This window comes from Carcharhinus amblyrhynchos, chromosome 15 (genome assembly GCF_965287045.1).
Source record: "Carcharhinus amblyrhynchos chromosome 15, sCarAmb.v2.hapA, whole genome shotgun sequence".
Lineage (NCBI taxonomy): Eukaryota > Metazoa > Chordata > Chondrichthyes > Carcharhiniformes > Carcharhinidae > Carcharhinus > Carcharhinus amblyrhynchos.
In genome coordinates this window covers 21504453-21525578 of record NC_137338.1, presented here as the reverse complement: position 1 = coordinate 21525578, position 21126 = coordinate 21504453, and the positions used below count along the sequence as shown (strand labels likewise).

The 21126-nt window shown below is 39.2% G+C and overlaps 1 protein-coding gene across 1 annotated transcript in view; it reads right to left on the bottom strand.

The window, feature by feature from the left end:
* Nucleotides 1-20085, bottom strand: part of tbc1d23 (TBC1 domain family, member 23) — a 63366-nt gene extending 43281 nt beyond the window's left edge. Inside the window, exons 1-6 of the mRNA XM_080203568.1 lie at nucleotides 20001-20085; nucleotides 10676-10787; nucleotides 8615-8720; nucleotides 4861-5065; nucleotides 4414-4537; nucleotides 2086-2210 (exon numbers count right to left, since the gene is read on the bottom strand). Of these exons, the coding sequence (XP_080059694.1) occupies nucleotides 2086-2210; nucleotides 4414-4537; nucleotides 4861-5065; nucleotides 8615-8720; nucleotides 10676-10787; nucleotides 20001-20053 (725 nt within the window). The 5' untranslated portion in view covers nucleotides 20054-20085. The remainder of the gene's footprint in view (nucleotides 1-2085; nucleotides 2211-4413; nucleotides 4538-4860; nucleotides 5066-8614; nucleotides 8721-10675; nucleotides 10788-20000) is intronic.
* Between the last annotated feature and the right edge of the window lie 1041 nt (nucleotides 20086-21126).

The window sequence follows — 21126 nt, the reverse complement described above, 5'->3', positions numbered from 1 at the left end:
GGAAAGAAGGGTAGAGTAATTTAGAGAAAGAATTCCATGGGAGATCAATGACAATTGCGGACAGTGCAAATAAATTAAAACAAATTGCATTTATGTAGCACCTTTACAAAATAAAATGTCAGGGTGCCTTACAGAGTGACAAAGCAGATATTAAGGAATAAATGATGGGAAAATTAGGGTACAGTTTAAAAAAAGTTTTATAAGATGCAGACAGCAGTAGAAAGAAATACTTAATAAGGGAATTCTGGGGAGTAGAATCATACAGCTGAAAGATCTCTCATCAATGGTAGGGTGAAGGGAGCTTAGATGTAAAGAAGGCTAGAAAACAGACCATGAGATGAAGGAAGAAACTAAGAATAGAGTTGGAGCCATGAAAGGACTCAAGGATGAAGATTTAAATTCAGTGTGTTGGGAGACCCCAAAGCCAGCCTAGGTCAGCAAGCAAAGGGAAGATGCAAGAGCTGGAAATGAGATATTAAAGGCCAGAGGCAAAAAACAACATGGCCAGGAATTTTGATGGCAGCACTGATGTGTTACAGCAAATGTGTATTTCAGCAACTGTAACATGAGGTATCCATATCATATCTCAGTGTAATTTATTTTAATAAAGCTTTCAGTGAAAGATTCACTGTCCAGAACTGTTACAGAGATAGTCATACTAACATACTCCAGTAGAGGCAGGGTGTGGCAGAGGTAAAAAAAGATAAATAGGATGTGGGATTTAAAACTGAACTCTACTGAGGTTGCACTTGGTTTGAGTAACTAGGTGGGCTAATAGAGTTAAGGGTAAAGGTGCAGAGTTCATAACAGAGCCCATAAATGATCATTCTGGTCACCTTAATAGCTTAGCAGATAGTTAACTTAGATTAACAGGCAGAGATGACTGAATTCAAACTGGTGGCATTTGAGTTGGAGTCATCAGTATACATACAGAACCTGACTCCATGCCTCCAAATCACAACACTGAGGGGAAAGAAAAGACAAGAAAAGTGTCATTTGGATATGACAGAGGGGTAGAAAGAGAAACCAGCATTGCATTGGTGCAAGTAGCAGTGAAAATAAGTGAAGCCAGTCCCATGGAACTGGCAATAGAGGAAGATGGTTTGGTGCTTGTGTCAAATGCCAGGGATTGGACAGTGATAACGAACTATGATTACAGAGAACACCATCCATAGCACCGATCAGAGTGGTCCCAGACAGCAAGCACAGAAAAAATTGGACTAAAGGGAATGTTGAAAGAGGTGACATTGAAGTAGGATGTGTTATCATATTCAAACAAGAGGATATTATTGAAAGGATGACAGCCAGAGTGGGCAAATGGATAAGCAATAGGTTTTATTTGAGGGGAGAACTGATTTTACAACAGTTCCAAAAAGGATAAGAAGCAATGGCTAAGCAATCATGACGTGGAGATGCAGGCGTTGGACTGGGGTAAACACAGTAAGAAGTCTGACAACACCAGGTTTAAGTCCAACCGATTTATTTGATAGTAAACTCTCAAGCTTGTGAGTTTACTATCAAATAAATCGGTTGGACTTAAACCTGGTGTTGTCAGACTTCTTACTAAGTAAAGGAAGGCATTTAAATTTACAAAACCAGCAAGTATTAGGGCCAGAGGAAAATAGTCGAGTGGTCACAAGTTGAGAATAGGAACAAGTCAGGCAAGTAGGATATAGGTCTCATTGAAGCAATTAATTTAGAGTGGGTGGCCAAGGAAGATGACAGAGCAGTTAATAATAGGAGTGTGGAGAGATGATGAATGTATAAAAAGGCTTCAACTGTATAATTGTATAGTTCAGCATTAAGACAGCATTTAAGAATGGAATAAGATGACTCAAATGTAAAATTAGTCATGTAACTTAATATTTTAAAGTGAATATAAATAAATGTATTTAACTAAAAAAGTTAACAAAATTAGGGAAATATACGAAAGGGAAGTTGTAAACATGAAAATCAAAATCCAATGAAATGAGCAGAACTATACATCATTTAGCTACCTACCATATCATATTTTTCAATCCAGACATGCAAATATTAAATGGATCTAATTTTAACTCTGGGAAAAATTAGAAAAAAGATACTTACTTTGCATTAACTAGAATGACTAACATAAGAAAGAAAATGAGGAAAGGCTCTGCTTGCTGTAGATACACATCCCACATCAGCTGGGCAACTTCTTCTGTACAACAGCCAGCAAAGAGACTTGCTGCCTTTAGAACATATAATAAAACAAGAATGTTTCATAAACTGAAATTGCTAGATGTCCAAAATCATAGTTTCATAGCAATTCATAACCATTTTTCAGGGATACAGATATTTTTCAAATTTCTACAAAGAGAATGATAGCTAATTAACTAATTGCATAATAAAAGTGAAATAAGTTCAAGGCATTTTGAATTATCAACTGAACCCAGTGTTAGACTATAACTTTTGCTTGAAAAGAATCTTATCTTCCTTTCAGTTTAGTCAGGCTCTTCAGACATGGAGGTTAACAAAACGACTCATTAATTAGAACCTGGCCAAAGGAATATTTTGAGTCATATAATTGTTTATAAAGTTTACTTATTAAATTGTGATGTATAACATGTAAAGATCAGTCTACGTTAATGGATTTAAAAGAAGCAACTGTACTGCTTCAGTCAAAAGAGGTAATGGAAAAGGAAGATTTCTACACCAGTTCTACCTCACCACTTCCTCACATGACCCTCTCTCCAGTGTGAATAAAATTGACTGTTTATCTGGCATCCAAACTGCCTGAGTGGAAACTTCCCCAAACTAAAAACTGGGAACACTGAAGCTATTGTCTTCAATTCCGAACACAATTTTCTAGCCACTGCCTCTACTGCACTCCGTCAACTATCTGAAGCTGAACCAAACTGTTTGCAAATCTGTTACTTTTGATCCCTAACTTTTGGCCAATTATCCTTGCCACCACCAAGACCGCCTGTTTCTACCTCTTTAACATCACCCAACTCCACCCCTCCCTCAGCTCATCTGCTGCTGAAGCCTTCGTTCATGCTTCTGTTAACTTGACTACGCCAACATACATTTAGCTGTAAACCTGTAGGCACTGAAAACTCTGTCCTTGACGCAAGTTGTACTGTGCTATTCACCACCAACGCTATTCCTTCTATGCTAGGTGGTGCAGCCACACAAATGGGGATGTGCTGAGCAGGGAACAAGGAACATTTCTTGTAAAATATGTACGCCAATATGTTAAAGGGGCAGTCTTGTGCAACAGCTGGCCATACACTATTACAGTAGGTAGAGAGAATGTTGCTCCCTGTGCTTGCTGATCAACATTGACTCAATTTTAGAATATTCATTCTCATTTTAAATCCCTCCATACACTCCTTCCCTAGCCATGCAATCTCCTCCACCAGTACATCTTCCTGATTCTGATCTTTTCAGCATTTCTGATTTTAAACTATTCCACCATGCCTTCAGCTGCCAAGATGCTAAGCTCCGGAATTCCTTCTCTAACCCTCTCCCCATCTCTTTTTCAGAGGCTGTATACAAACCTCACCTTCCCTCTCTCGGTATATAATTAATCATATTTCTATTTTGTTTCAGTTCTGTATGAGAGTCAATGGACTTAAAACAGTAACTCTATTTCTCTTGTCACATATGCTGCCAGACCTGCTGAGTTAATTGAGCATTTTTTGTTTTTTTATTACTCTATAAGCAAGGTATTATTCATTTGTCCTAATCTCACTTTAGGGGGTTCAGTGTCAAACTTAGTTTGAAAATGCCCATGAAGCACCTTGGGATATTATATTACATTAAAATGTGCTACTTAAATGCAAGTTATTGACAATATGTCATCCAGTTTCAGAATAGCACTCGCAGAGTCACCTAGGTACCTAAAGATAATGGCTAGTTTAAGAAGGCCTTAAGAAAATATAAAATCATTTTAAAATACCCATTAGAAACAATAAAATTATTCAAATATTAGGCCTTTATTAAACTTATTCCATATTACATTCAATGATTTTAAAACAGTACTTCTGACTATACAAAATGTCAGTGCATGGGACAAGATCTTTGAAAGAAAACTGTCAGACAAGAGGCTATTTCTATAGCTTGTGAGTTAGCACTGTCATGAATAAGAGCTGAAAGCCATTCTATCAAATAATGAAAATGGAATCCGTTCAAAAGTGCAATTACATAATTGAAAACTAAATTTAAAATTCCAATCTAAATTGTGAGGCTAGATTAAAAAATAAGTGTACAATTAACAGAACTGAACTCTATCAAAAATATTCCTTTGTGGAAAAATAAGTACTTCTGTACATTGATACAAACTAACGACATACAAGTGATTGGAGAAGACTACATCAGATAGAAAGAGGTTACAGACTTCTTAGCGGCTAGAATGTTGAAAAGTACTTTGTTTTGAAGAGATATATTTACCCAGTTGATTGCGTAGGAATCTGGAGTAATCTTCTTCGTGTCAAGAAAAGAGCAAAGTTCTGGTTCATGATACTGCAGAAGAAGCCTGAAGAGGTGGAATGGTCGACCCTTAGGAACACAATCCCTATTAAAAAAACAGCAATCCAGTGTGGAAAACAGAACTTCAAGTTGGTACACAATTATCTGTGCCAGCTGGCAATTCCCTTAAGAACATAATAGATCTGTGGAATCATTCCAATCCCTTGCAAAGTAATTAACCACAAATAAATGGCAGAGAGAGAGAGAAAATGGAGACACTCTGGGGGCGGGGGTGCTGCCAGAGGTCAACGGAAATTTTCATCGTCAGACCTTCACCAATTCCATGGTGGGCAAGGTAGCAGAGTTCTGGCCCTTGTCTATATGCCACATGAAAGACATTTAATTCAGTTGACATCTGTGTGTTCTTACCTTGGTATGTACTTATTCATGATGGCATAAAAACAATTATATAAATCATTCCGTGGCAATCGGAGTGGGACGAGAGGTTTAAGCAAGTCAGTCCAGCCAAGACTCTGAGTATACATGACATTTCGGGATTTGCAGTAGAATGTGATCACAGATTCAATGTCTGAAAGTAATTGCGTCTTCTCCTCTTCTGGCACTGAAAGGTAGTCTACATGTGAGAAAAGGAAAATGTTAATGTACTGTCAGAATTATAATACATGACTTTTGAGCTGTTACTGTGCTTTAAGTTTTTTAAGTTTGATAGAGGGGAGCAAAATCTAGTTCCTCAAAAGTGCTCTTAAAACACATTTTAATTTGAAAAGGGAGCTATAATCAATGAATTACTAGTATGGAAAAAACAGCTTCAACTGCCTCAGGCTCTGACGCTGGAATTCTGTCCCTAAAGCTTCTCTCATTTACTCCCTTCTTTTAAGATGGTCATTAAAGCCCACTAACTTTGACCAAGCATATTGTTCTTTGTTCTCAATAACAAATTTTGTTTAATAATGCTCTCATGGAGTGCTTTGAGATGTTTTACTATGACGAAGATGCTACACGAACGCAAGTTTTTGGTTTCCTGCCTTCAACTAATACCTACTAACTTGCATTTGTAACCAGTCGCAAAACAAGAACAAGAACCTTAAGTAACTTTTGCCATCACTAATACAGTGTGCTGATGCCAACACCACATTTATATCTGCACCAAATCAACAATGTATTTCTTAATTATAAACTCCAAATTCCTAGCAAGTTACCAATAAATGAACATTTTTCAGCAAGGAATGCATTAACAGGCAACCTGTTAATTTAATGTAAAAACATAAGCAAATAAAAAGAAAAAATCACTTAGCAAAGGAAGGATGAGAGGCTTGGTTGGGTTTAAGGACTGTATAAAACTAAAAAAGCTGAAACGAGTTTTCGGGCCAGATTTCCAGCACTTACTCTATATGCCTGAAGGTATAGCCTTCAATATCAGAATGAAGAAAATAGAGAACACACAAGTCATAGAAAGAATCGTAGGAACCCTACAGTACAGAAAGAGGCCAATTGGCCCATCGAATCTACACCGTCCACAATCCCATGCAGGCCCTACCCCCATATCCCTACATATTTACCACTGATGCCTCTAACCTACGCATCTCAGGACTCCAAGGGGCAATGTTGGCATGGCCAATCAACCTAACTCACACATCTTTGGACAGTGGGAGGAAACCGGAGCACCCGGAGGAAACCCATGCAGCCACGAGGAGAATGTGCAAACTCCACACAGGCAGTGACCCAAGCCGGGAATCGAACCCAGGTCCTTGGAGCTGTGAAGCAGCAGTGCTTGCCACTGTGCTACCGTGTTACAGAAATGGCATTTCATCAGAGGGATGTAGGGCTGGAGGAGAGGACAGAAACATGGAAGGCCAAGAAAATGGAGAAACTTCAACAAAATGAGAAGTCTAGGCATTGGTGGGTGGAATGAATTTCATCTTATCTAAACAGGATGCCAGAAACAGTCTGGCAACACAGAGGCAATGGTGGGGTTAGAGATTGCATTGGTGTAGAGCTGGTGATGTCAGCATATGCTTGTAATTATCATTATGGTAGTTATACTGCAATTATCATCATAACGCTGTCATCAAAGGCAGCATATAAAACATATTTTGGGCATGCTGTAAGCTATAAGTCACTTATTTGTCTCTCAAACAGCTTTAAATCATAAAATTATTATACCAGCAGCTCAAGAACAAATTATTTATGAATTAGATATACTATCTTCAATGAAGGGGACAGAAAGTGGGGTTATGGAAAATAGAAAAAACAAGCAAAATAGAAAATTGACACCAGTTATACAATTATGTAACCTTAAAGTAACACATATACATTGTTGCTGTACGTAGCAGATAGACTACTTAAGACTATTTAAAAACAGATAAAGAATTTGAATGCAGAGCAACTTCTCTTAATTATTAAGAGAAGATATGTGTGTGGGTGTGCACTAAATAGTAAACATTTAGAAGTAGAGGAACAAAGCCTCAGAGGTTCAGATACACATAAAGCTACACAAAACTAACATATCAGGGTCTATGTTTTTATTAATAGGAATATAGAGTACACAAAGAGATAATACTAAACCCATACAAATTATTGAGAGAGAACCGTGCTCAGTTTTTGGTGTCTTATTTTAGAAAATATGTCAAGGTCACAGAGATTCACTGTTCTGATCATGAGAGTCTTCAGCTCTGGGGTGAGAAATGGGGCCTCTTAAAACAAAGATGGTCAATAAATCTAACAGATGTTCAAAATTAGAGTTTTTAATACTTAATTGGAAAAATACTATTCCGCAATTGGTGACTCTTATGGCCCAGGACATTGTCAATGCTGATAGATAGAAGTACGGTAATGTGACTCTAAAGATTTTTAATAGCTTCACATATTAAGGCTCCATAATTGCAAATCTGTCACTTGGTTTTGGAATCAATACATGCACCACAAAAGCAGCAGCTGTTATGTCCCAGCTGAATCAAAGTGCAGAAAAACAGCAACTTTACTGATAATAAGGTTGATCTTTCTCTGTACCCTAGCTATGACTGTAACACTACATCTTGCAGCCTCTCCTTTCCTTCTCTACAGCATACTTTTGCCGTCTAACATGCAAGAAACAATACTTTTCACTGTATACCAATACATCTGGCAAGAATAGATCAAATCAAACACCAAACTGAGTCAACCAAGCTTGTCTCATCAGCACACTCCTTTACATTGGTGAGACCTGGACAACGTGTACTAGGCAAAAGGAAAAAAATATTGACTGCTTCCCTCTTTATTATCTCAAATGCACCAATGGCATCTCAAGGAATCAACTGAGATATCCTGGAACATACAACTGTTGCTGAGCTAACGATGTTGCTGCTGGCTTGGTTATGTTCCAAGAACGGATGATGGCATTTACCCAAAGACCACCTGTAGGGTGAATATGCCACTTGGTCAGGATCACTTTGGTTTGCAGCTGCAAACAAGGCGCAAGATGATGGACATTGATGCTGACAATTGGGAATGAGATAACCATGACCTCTGGATCTGACTGTTTTGAACTGGTGAGCAGAAATCAAAAAAATTCAGCTAATCAAAAACAGGGCCAGCGAAAACAAAGGTCATGGAATCATACACTTGCTCAGCCAATTATCTTGCTCTGCAGTAAATAAGACAAGGGACTACCATGCCAGAACAGGGCTCCTCAGCCACATCAAGTGATCATTTACAGAGTTGCCCACCATGGTGCAGGCTATCATTCCACAAGACAAAGGCTGCCTCCAATTCGAGGGTATAAATTTTAAAATTAGGACATGAAATACCAAACTAGAAAGTGGTGGAAGCAGAAAAAGATTTGAGAAGTAGATAAATGTTGAAAACAGAAATTAACAAGGTATAGGGAAAAAGGAGGGGAAATGGGAATAAGTTCACAGCTTTTTCAGAAAGCCAGCATGTGAAATCGGCTTTCTTATGTGCTGTAAAATTCTATTTCTCCCGCAACCTTCAGGCTTTTAAAGCCCAGCTTAGCACACCCAACAGTAATCTCTCAATTTATCTCTCTTGAATTTCAGTGACGTCCTGCACTGTGGACTTTGGCTGTAATGCTCTTCCTCCTTTGCTCATGCCTGATGGTAATAAGGAATAACCTGAAGTCAGACAAACATTCTTGTGTTTTACAGAAGATACTTCATTAACTCACCAATGAGTTTTTGGCAGTCTTCTTGAATTAATGTCTGTTCAGGTAGATCTAGCGATCCATCCCAGGATCCTAAGCTACCCACTTTCCCTGCTACATTAAGTGAAATCTGAAAAGGAGAGTTAAAAGGCAACATGAAAAGTGTAGCATAGAAAAAAAATTACATTATGTGCTCCAGATTCACATGAAGACACTTTTGAAGTGCAGTAACTGTAATAATGTAGGCAAACTCAGCAGCTAACTTGCACACAGCCCCACAAACAGCAATGAGATAAATGACCAGGCAATCTGATACTTATGGTGTTGGTTGAGACTGATGTTAACCAGAACACTAAAAATTCCCCAGGCTCTCCTCTCAACAGTCACATTGGATCTTCTACGTCCCCTTAAGCAAACAGACGGGACCCAAATTTAAAATCTCACCTGAAAGGTAACACCTCTAAGTGCAGCAATTCTTCAGTATTGCACGTGCATACTGGACTGCGACCTTAGATTGTGTGTTCAGGTCTCCATGATGGAACTTGAATCCTGAACTTTCTAATTCATAGCTGAGCACACTATCAACAAGCCAATGCATGCCAAATAGGATGTACAAGAATACTTTTAACTGAATAGTTGCTGTCATGTTCATAGCCCAATCATCCCTTCCTCAAGTGTTATAAGAGAAAAAACATGCCAAGTAGCTATAACAAAAATGGGAACAAATATAATAACAATACAGACTATTTGTATTTATTTTGCAGAAACATTTTTTTTTCTTCTGCAGTTGCAATCTCTTACTGGAATACAATTCCATGGCATAAAAACAGTAGTAGGCCCCAAGCCTGTTCTACAATTCAGTGAGATCAAGGATGATCTGTATCCTGACTTCATCTACTCCCTTACTATCTATTGACATTCTTGGTTAACAAAGTTTATTGTTTTGAAATTTAAATGTATTGTTTGAGCTAGCATCTGCAGCTTCTTGAGGGATACTGAGTCATTCTTCCAACACTCTTTGATGATGTATCTCTTAGCTTCTCTTGAATGGACTGGCTCTGATTTTCAGGGCCAGTCCCTTTGCTGTATAATCCACCCCCCCCACCCCACAATCAGCAGAAAGCTGTCTAAACTATTAATTATTTACAAAGTACAAAAAGCCTCAAATCAACCCTTAACATTCTATATTCATGGAATACAAGATTAGTTTATGGAATACCTTCTCATAATCTAACCCTTGGTAACATCCCATGGTGAACTTGCACTGCACTCCTTCCAAGGTCACTATATCTAAAGGTACATGCTCTCCATAGGCACCATTTAAGTTCACATAAGAACAAGAAACAAGGCACCAAACAAAACACCAGCAAGAGCTATAATTTTCAGGAGAGAATAATATATTTCATATTAACTATTTTTGTAATACATGACAGTTGTTGGGACTGAATACTATTTAAGTCTATTGTTCATCACTTGTTTTGGCCTTCGAGGTGAATTTAGTATACTTATAGATGAAATCCAGAGAACAAAAACGTGTATCAAACTATCAAATTTGAAGTTTAGTACACATTACTGTGCAACCAATTAAATATTGTGTAATTATTTAAGAGCAGAAAACTTCCAATGGAATGGGTGTCATTAAGATTGATTGACCATGTGCTCACATGGGTTTAGCACGAGTCATTCAAAAGCTATCTTAAAGTAAATCCCGGTTGTTATTCTTCCCTCATAGTCCAGGAGCACTGAGGCCAACTATAGCACTTAGACTCCTTTCCTTGTTCAGATTAGAGAATCAAACACAGTACCTTCTGGCTTGAGATTTATTACCAAAATAGATGGCAAATTTTCTTAGAGGACATTAAGGGAATATAGGCAATTTGAAGCTTTTAATGCTTGAAAGGAGCTGATTATCCTACTGATTCTTTGCTAATCCATGACAAGTAAGTCAAGTTCTCAAAAAAAATATTTACCTGCTTGTGCGCAATGTACTGGTTTGCCTAAGCAGAGTAATATAATCAATGTCTGTACAGTCACACACTCTGTAAAATTGGCAAATTCAGTATAACTGTACCAATAAGCATTTACCTTCCATACTTTGGCCCTTTGGTCAGCTGGTATGCATCGTCCTTGAATTATGTTTCTTAGTGTTTCCAGGTCATAGCCACCTTCATCCAATGCTTCAGCTAGGTCTTTATCCCTAAGGTAGGATGGAAGATTGACTAAGTACTAATCACATTATTGATTTTGGGATTACATTAAATTGACAGAACAATATTACATGTAACTTAATGCATCAGATTTAGAAGTAAGCCAAGTCTAACTTCTGTTTAGAACACATCATCACTGCTTGACCTTTACATACAAAAGGCTTTGTCCGATTTCAAAAAGTGACTTGTGATCAAAAACTGACTAGAACAGTAAGTTACGCCACACTCTTAAAACAAAAGGGGGGGGGGCATCCAAAGCAATGCAGGAGGCTTGAACAGGCAAGGCAGATGAACTCAGGGCATGGATGGGTAAATGGGACTGAGATACTATGGCTATCACTGAATCATGGCCAAGGGAAGGACAGGACTGGCAACTCAACATTCCAGGGTACAGATGCTATAGGAAAGAGAACAGGAAGAAAGAGAGATGGGGGCATTGCACTTTTGATCAGGAAAAACATCATGGTAGTACTGAGAAGGGATATATCCAAGGGTTCGCCCACTGAGTCTATATGGTTAGAACTGAGAAATATGGGGGAAATCACTTACTATAGGCCCCCATATAGTCAGCAGCAAATTGAGGAGCAAACGTGTAAGGAGATTACAGATAGCTCCAAGAAAAATAGGGTGGTAATAGTAGGAGATTTTAACTTTCCCAACATTGACTGGGACAGCCATAGTACTACGGGCTTGGATGGAAAGAAAGTTGTTGAATGCATTCAGGAAAAATTTCTCATTCAGTATGTATCAAAGTAGATGAATCCCCAGGACTTGAAGTGTATCCCAGGATTCAGTGGGAGGCCAGGGAGGAAGTTTGTAGATGACATCAAGATTGGTGGCATAATGGACCACGAAGAACGTTATTTAGGACTGCAGTGGGATATTGATCAATTGGGCCAGTGAGCTGACAAATAGCAAATGGAGTTTAATTTAGATAAATTGGGGTGATGCATTTTGGTAGATCGAATCAGGGCAGGACTTACTGAGTTAATGGTAGGACGTTGGGGAGAGTTATAGAACAGAGAGATCTACAGGTTCATAGCTCCTCGAAAGTGGAGTCACAGGTAGACAAAGTGGTGAAAGCGTCATTCGATATGCTTGATTTCATTGGTCAGAAGATTGAATACAGGAGTTGGGACGTCTTGTTGAAATTGTACAAGACATTGTTAAGGCCACACTTGGAATACTGTGTACAGTTCTGGTCACCCTATTATACAGAGTATAAACTAGAAAGAGTGCAGGAAAAATTTATTAAGATGCTACCGGGACTGGATGGTTTGAGTTATAAGGAGAGACTAGACAGACTGGGACTTTTTTCTCTGAAGCAGAGGCAGCTTAGGGGTGACCTTATAGCAGTCTATAAAATAACGAGGGGCATAGATCAGCTAGATAGTCAATATCTTTTCCCAAAAGTAGAGGAGTCTAAAACTACGGGCATAAATAAGGTGAGAAGGGAGAGATACAGAAGAGTACAGAGAGGCAATTTTTTCACAGAGGATGGTGCGTGTCTGAAAGCTGCTGCCAGAGGTGTAGTAGAGGCACGTACAATTTTACCTTTTAAAAAGCATTTAGACAGTTACATGGGTAAGATGGCTATCGAGGGATATGGGCCAAATGTGGGAAATTGGGACTAGCTTAGTCATTAAAAAAATGGGTAGCGTGGACAAGCTGGGCCAAAGGGCTTGTTTCCATACTGTAAACCTCTATGACTAATATAATTTTGAAAATTACATAGACAGACAATTCTCCAAGTTCTATGTCTGTGATATCTCCACAGGGTAACACAGACACAAAGATAGTACTATGCTGCATTTTTAAACTAGGAAAGAATTGCGAAGTGTCCAGATCAAAAACACTAGCACACAATGACAATGGCAGCTCTGTGGCACAGTGGTTAATACTGCTGCTGCACAGCACCAGGGAGCAGGATTCAATTCCAGCCTTGGGTGACTGTGTGGAGTTTGCATATTCTCCCTGTGCATGGGTTTCCTATGGTTTCCTCCCCCAGTCCATAGATGTGCAGGTTAGGTGGACAGGCCATGATAAATTGCTCCATAGTGTCCCAAGATATTAGGGGGCTTGGCAGGGTAAAAACGTGGGGCTCGGGAATAGGGCCTGGGTAAGACTGTTGTCGATGTGGACTCGATGGGCCGAGTGGCCTCCTTGGGATTCTATGAAGTCGCGTTTGACAAATTTAATGTTTTGCAAAGGAATGATAACAGCATAGATAAAGACTACGCAGCACATTTGTATATATGAATTTTCAGAAGGTATTCAGTAAGGTTACCTACAGGAGACATGAAACAAAAAAAAGGCAAGTGTATGGTGCAAGAGAAAATGTAGTATCATGGATACAAAATTGATTGACAGAGGAAATAAAGGTTCAATCTAACAGTTGCTTTAATGGAGAAGGTTTGAAAGTGGCATGTCACAATAATGAGTTCTGGATATACTTCAGTTTCTCCAGTATAATTAGATGAATTGGCTTGGAAGCACAATATCAAAAGTTACTGAAGACCCATGCAATAAAGCCTTCCTAATTATTTGCTGTACCTGCTTGCCAATCTTTTGTGGTTCTTAAACAAGAACACCCAAATCCTTCTGTACTTTAGCATTCTGCAGTCTCAATTTAAATATGCTGCTTTTCTACTCCCGTATTTTCTAACATGATACACTTTGCATGCTCTGTGGCCTCCTCAGAACTTCCTTTCCAATTTATCCATGTATCATTAGCAATTTTGGTTACAATGCACTCAGTCCGTGTATCTAGTTGAGACCCCAGCACAGTGTGGCACTCACTAAGTGAAGTTTACTAGCCTCTAAATGATCCATTTATTCTAACTCTGTTGCTTGTTCGTTAGCCAATCCTTTAATCACACTGACGTATTACATCTGACTTCACAAGTTCTTATTTTTTGTGGTAAACTTTTATGTAATACATCAAATAACTTCTGTACATCCAAATACACATCTACTCGGTTCTGTTTATTCACTCTGCTTGTTACCTTCTCAAAGGACTCTAATAATTTCCCTTTTGTAAAACCATGTTGACTCTGCTTGATTGTATTATGATTTTCTACAGCTACAGCTTCATTAATAATGGATTTTAGCATTTTCCAATTGATAGATGTCAAACTAACTGGCATATCACCTTCTGCTTTCTATCTCCCTCCTTTCTTGAAAAGGAGTATTACATTTAGTCTTTCCAATCCTTTGAGACCTTTCTAGAATTTGGGCCTTTTGCTGCATTAGTTTCCTAGAGATTAGGATCTGTAGTGATAGTGGTTGTTCTACGTTTGCCCTTGATTTTCTAGCATTCTTGGGATATTTTTCTACTGTGAAGATAAGTACAAATCTCTACCCTATTCTTTCCTACTATTCATTCCACCACCTCATCATTAAAGGGATCGAAACTTAGTTACTGTCTACCTTTTCATATATTTCTCCATAGAAGAATCAGAACTCCACAGAACCTCTACAGTACAAAAATAGGCCATTCGGCCCATCGAGTCTGCACTGACCACCCAGTCTCTATCCTTCCACTATTTGTACAAGCTCTTACTGTCTTTTTATATTTCTTGCTAGTTTTCTCATTGTAATTTTTTAAAGTCACCCTTTGTTGGTTTATAAATATCTTCCCAACCTTCTGGCCTTTTTTTATAGCATTGTACAACCTTTCTTTCAATGTGGAGCCATCTTTTATCTCAGTAGTTAGTCAGGGAAGGTGCATCTTTCTCAATAAAATGTGTCTTTGTCAACAGTTATGAAATATCCCCTTAAGCTTCAGCCATTGCTTCTCTACCAGTTTACCTGTAACCTATTTTCAAAGTCCATTGCAGCCAATTGTGCCCTCACACTCTTGCCTTTACTTAAGTTTAAGGAACGCGTTTCAGACTCCAGTTCTCACCCTCAAACTGAATGTAAAAAATCAATCTAATGAGCACTCTTAACAAGAGGATTCTTCAGTATGGGATAATTAATTAATTCTCTTTCATTACACAGCACCAGGTTCCAATTGTTCCAAGAAACTGACCTAACAACACGCTATGAATTTATCCTCAATGTTACCTTTCTCCATATGATTTGCCCAATTCACAAGAAGATTAAAATTCCCCACAATTATTGCAGTACTTTTCTTATAAGCCTCAAATATTTCTTAATTTGTAGTCCTGTCCTGCTGTGTGGCTATAGTTTGGGTGCCAATAAACTACTTCCATCTGTGACTTCTTTCTCTGGCTACATCTCATCTCCACCCAAACTGATTCAATACCTTGATCTTCCAAGCCAAGATCATTTCACACTGTTGTACTAATCTCATCCTTCACAACTGAGCCAACCCACCTCCTTTTCTTATCCTTCTGAAATGTCAAAAATCCTTGCATATTCAGTTTCAACCTTGGTTATTTTGCAACTACATCTCTGTAATTGTTACATATTCTTCTCATGTATTTCTATGTGCTATCAATTCATCATCTTCTTACAAATGTTGCTGTAACTCAGATTGAAGAGTGTTTAATTCTGTATTTTTAATTTTCCTCCCCCATTCTGATCTGATTTGCTGGTACACTCTTACATTTGTGCGCTCTGTTTCCTCCTGTCATTAGTCCTGGCTATCATTAGTTAAAACACTATGCTATAGCATTGCCTTTCTTGTTAATGTGCTAAATTTCTCCTGATGTGAACCCTCCACGCCCCTCCCAGACTATTTTGTTTAAAACTCCTTCTACTCAATTCTCTTCCTTTTTTCCCCATTCTCTCTCATACTGCTTTTTTCCCCCCGTACTCTCTCAAACTGTTTTGCATATCTGAAGTAAATCCTTCCTTGAGTAAATGTGCTGACTTGTGGAGATGGAGATTGGACCATTTCCTGACAGAGGATCACCAGAGCTATGCCAATTTTACATTATTATATTCTGCAGACAAGGCAGGATTTGTTGACCATCTCTAGCTATCTAGGATGATAAAATTCATAGAATTCATAAAGTGCAGAAGGCCATTCAGCTCGAGTCTGTACTGACCACAATCCCACCCAGGCCCTATTTCCATAATTCCTCATTTTACCCTACTAATCCTCCCACCAGTAGGGTTATTTTAGCATGGCCAATCAACCTAATTCACACATCTTTGGACTGTGGGAAGAAACCAAAGCACTCAGAGGAAATCTACGCAGATACAGGAACAGCGTGCAAGTTCCACAATCACCCAAACCCAGTATTGAACCTGAGTCCCTAGTGCTGTGAGGCAGCAGCGCTAACCACAAAAGGGAGAGAGAGTGGGACTCTCCAACTCCTGGAGATCAGCCGTCTTATTGAGCTCATACATTGCTTATTGTGGTAGTGCCCCCAAAACAACGTTAAGTACAGAATTCCAAGACAGCACAACAATGAAAAAATTGCAACACATCCCCAAGAAGAAAGGTGTGAGATTCAGAGATTTGGTGTTATCAACTGGTCGTTGATAACAGTTCCATATCATTGCTGTTCTTGTTTTTTTTCAGCGATATTGATCACGGGGAAAAGAACTGTTGCTCACGTCATCTTGGTGAGTCTTTGCAATACATCTTGTACCTAAAATATGTTTCAGTTTGGTGCTCAAGAGATTAGATATTGAATCCAGCCACACGAGTAGCACTTAAGCAAACTGCTCAGTGCTAGATGTTGTGAAGCTTCTTAGTGTTACATAAGAAAGTGGGTAATATTCCATTAAGTTGATTAAAAATCACACTTTAAAAGCACTGTCATAATTGAAAAAGCACCATGACTTGCTAATGACCTAATTTATCCTAAGCAAGTGGCCACAGAAAACATTAAAGGGAATGCAATTTATAGCAGGACAGAACACAATCGGCTTTTGTGATAGTAAACTGGAGGGATTTTTGTCTCATTCAGAATTTTGTCATCTGTGCAGTCTGACAATCAAGATACAGTCAAAAATTGCACTGGAGGGGGAAAAAAAAATCAAGAATACCAATGTGCATTGAAATCTGACCCACCCTGTTTACCTGTTCGGTATTACCGAAGTGGCAGCATCAATTTAAGGAAGAGTAGGAGACTACCGATGACATGCATGGAGAAGTATTTTCTGCAGCTAGAGCAGCTGCATTTGATGAGATAGGAATGGAACCATGCAAAAGTCCCAGGTATGGACACAGAGGGACTTTGAAGGAGGCTGTTACAGTCAGATATATCATACACCACAGATAAGTAAAGGAGGGTAATGCACTGCAATCATAACCACAGAGAATGTGGAGTATCCTTTCAGTGCCATGTAAAGATGGAAGCCAGATTGGAATGCTTTTAAGAAGGAGTTTTGAGAGAGAAAGGCATTGAGCTGAGGGGGTTACATATCGTTCATAATCAGAAAAGGAATGTCAGAGACGATGCAATAATTGAAGATACATGCAAGAACTACCTAAAAAATGAATGATATATAAATTCAGAAGTGAGGTAGACAAAGATTGTAAGGAATACAGGTATAAGTTATTTACAATTATTGACAATTTAATTGTCAAAAGGACAGTGTGAATTTGGATTTGTATACCAAGTCACTGATTCTTTCTTATATAAAACAATAATAATTATTGGTGTGATGAAGCATCTTAAGTTAAATGCTGTGTTACATTGTCACCAGTTTCAATTTCTGCGATTCAGCAATAATTAGAGTTTAAAATTGTTTTGTTAAGAGTCAGAAACAGGGCCACTCAAGACAAAATTCCTAACAGTCATTCACAGGTAAATGCTGTGGCTTTTTTTCAGTTGGGATAGCTCTTGCCCAAGGCTGAAAGCTGAAATGCCACATGTGGCATGAACTGATTAATAACATTCCAATGCAGTATTGAGGAAGTGCTACGTTGTTGGAGGTCCTGTCTTTTGGATGAAATGTTAAACATCTGCCTACAGATAATTAAAAAGTCCACGTAAAGTCTTGCTTGGAACAAATTTCCTCCCTCAATCACCAGTAAAAACAGATCAACTAACTGGTCATCGCTGACTGAAAGACTTGTTTGATTACCACATTTGTCTAAACATGAGTCCTTCTACATTCAAGTAATTCATTGTATGTGAAGAATTCTGAGATTTAGTAAGATTCTCTTTCTCAAAAATCAAAGCTGACACATTACTGATGGATTGATGCACTATTGGCAGCGCCATCTTTTGGCTGAGACAAGAATGAGACACTCCCAGCTGGACTCAATAAATCCCTTTTGAAGACGACAATGGGAGTTATCCCTAGTGCCGTGACCAATCTTTATCACATAATTAACATGGCAAAAAGAAATTAACTGTTCATTGCCATATGTAGCAGCTTTCTACATACAAATTGGCTGTTGTGTTTCTGACAGGACAACAGTGACTACACTTCTAAAGTACTTCAATGACTGTAAACTACTTTGACATGTCTGGTGGTCATGGAACAGTTATAGAAATACAGGCCATTTATTATATTCAGAAATACCATAAACTTCTTTTTGCAAGTATGCTCCAGTGATCTTTATCTGTACATCAACGAGTCATAGCCCCTATTGTGATCTCACAAATCTAGCCAGCTACTCGTTTACAAAGCTACTTTGGCTTCACGCTGATATAAAATATGACGCTGGCAACATGCTGGTCAAACTTAGGCAAGAGTTAAAACAAACTCTCAGATGTAGTCTTAGTGTTTTCACTTTGGAACAATTGCAGTGTAACAGCAAGATCTCAAAACAGCTGACGACCAACCTACTTAAACTTCAATTTACACCATCACCAATTCTCCCCCCCTTATCTTAAATAACTTTTATGGTTTTAGAGCACCTTCTCAATTTACCCCTCTTCGTGAGTGAACCCAAATAGTCTCAATGAGCTAGTCAGTTAGATGGTATCAGAGCAGCATCTGATCTCTTCCTCACCCACCTCTCAAGGAAACCAGTATGCTCACTCAAAGCCCATCAGCAGCAGCAGCAAACCAAAGTTTGAACAATAAAAGATCCTTACAGAGATCAACTAATTAGCACATATTAAAATACCTTATCTTTGAACACTAGTGAACCATAAATGTAGATGGAGTACTCTGCTTTATTTGCCCAGATGTCAATTTGGAGCTTGCAGTACAGCTTACTCCTGCCAGCTATACATTTGTGCAAACATAACTGCAGTCCAATAAATCTATCATTACAGCACTTGAGAATTACTGTAAAATTTTAGAAATACAAAAAAAATCAAAATTATCTCTGATTTAGCCTACCTCAATATCCAATTACAGACAGAAATTGAAATCAATTGAATAATCTTGTACAAAACAATTTAGAGTACAAAAGTGCACCTTCAAAATTATTTTTTTGAAGTAGCTCATCCAGCTAAGTTATTTCCCACGTAATGACAGGACGTGGGAGAAAATATTAAAGGCTTTTTTGTGATGCCTGTTCACAGCAAAATTCCTTTTGAAGTATTCCTGCGGTACAACTCCCACTCTCTCTTTCACGTTGTCAGTAATGGTAAACACAAAACCCTCCTCTTGGACAAAAACAGAAAATCCTGGAAAATCTCAGCAAGTTTGACAGCAACTGTGGGGGAAGAGAATAGAGCCAACGTTTCAAGTCTAGATGACCCTTTTGTCAGAGCTTTCGTTTCAGATGCCAGCATTTTGTTTTTATCCCTTCTGTCAAACCCCAACCAAACTGTGACCTATTTCATCCTCTTCTGACTGAATTAATGAAAATTAAGTGTTTTGTTGACAGACACCCCCCCCTCCCCAAATGTAGGGAAGTTATTAAACGCTTGACAATTCTTATTACTGTCGTTGTTAAAAGTAGTATCTCAAGCACTGAGAAACAAACTACAGGACTCAACGTACACATCCACTCCACAACAATCAATTCACAAGCTCTTTAAAAATAAATGCACTGAGACAATTTCTTTTCACATTGCTGAGTAGACATATTGTGAATTTTATGAACTTGATTTCCAGAATAAGGGGAAATGATTTGGAGTCTCAGGAAAAAAAAAGGGGAAGTGAACCTGTCCCACAGCCTCTGTCACCCTCACTCAGCCTTCCCCAGTTTAAAGCTCCCTTTGGCTGTGTTTGGTGTTGTGCCATTTCTGACCGACAGAGACAACCCTCTCCCCACTCCGGACATAAACAATGGCTGATTTTTTGTTTCTTTAACCATCCCCCGCCCCCGCCGCCGGGACGCCAAGAGAAGCCGAGCCCGCGCCGATACCCACCAGCTGTTGCCTGCCGGCCCCGGCTGCGCCTCCTCCGCCGACACCGCCGCCATTCCGCTCTCTGCCTCCACGTCTGTGCCCAGCTGCTGCCGTAAACCGCAACACTGTCGTCAAACGAAGGGGGAGGGGCGGGGCAGGCAAACAAGCTGTCGCAAAGCCCCCCCTCCGCGCTGACTTACGGCATGGAGCCGCTGCCATTGTTTGCTGTGGGTGTGAGAGTGAAGGGTGGCCCGCATGGTGAAAAATAACCCATTTTCCTTTTGGTCGAGACGTTTCTGATTTAAAAACAGAAAGTATTAGAACATCTCAGCAGATGTGACAGCATCTGTTGGTAGAGAATAGAGTAAGAAGTCTCACAACATCATGCTAAAGTCCAACAGGTTTATTTGGTAGCAAACGCCACTAGCTTTTGGAGCGCTGCTCCTTCGTCAGGTAAGTGGGCGTTCTTTTCACAAACAGGACAGATAAAGACAGAAACTCAATTTATAGACTAATGATTGGAATGCGAGTCCTTACAGCTAATCAAGTCTTAAAGATACAGACAATGTGAGTGGAGAGAGCATTAAGCCCAAGTTAAAGAGATGTGTAATGTCGCCACACAGGACAGTTAGTGAGATTTTGCAAGTCCAGGCAAGTCATAAGGGTTACAGACAGTGTGACATGAACCCAAGATTCCGGTTGAGGCCGTCCTCAATGCGCTCTCCACTTACATTGTCTGTACCTTTAATACTTGATTAGCTGTAAGGAGTCGCATTTCAATCATAAGAAATAGGAGCAGGAGTAGGCTATCTAGCCCCCCGAGCCTGCCCCGCCATTCAATAAGATCATGGCTGATCTGTCGTGTCTCGGTTCCACATTCCCTCCCTCTCCCCATACCCCTTAATCCCCTTGCCTATCAAAAACCTATCAACCCGCGTCTTAAAAATATTTAGCGAGGCAGCCTTCACCACTTCAACGGGCAGAGAATTCCAGAGATTCACCACCCTTTGAGTGAAGAAGTTCCTCCTCAACTCTGTTCTAAACCGCTCCCCCCCCCCCCCTTTATCTTGAGGCTGTGCCCTCTAGTCCTACTGTCCTTTCTGAGTGGGAAGATCCTCTCCACCTCTATCCTATCCATCCCATTCAT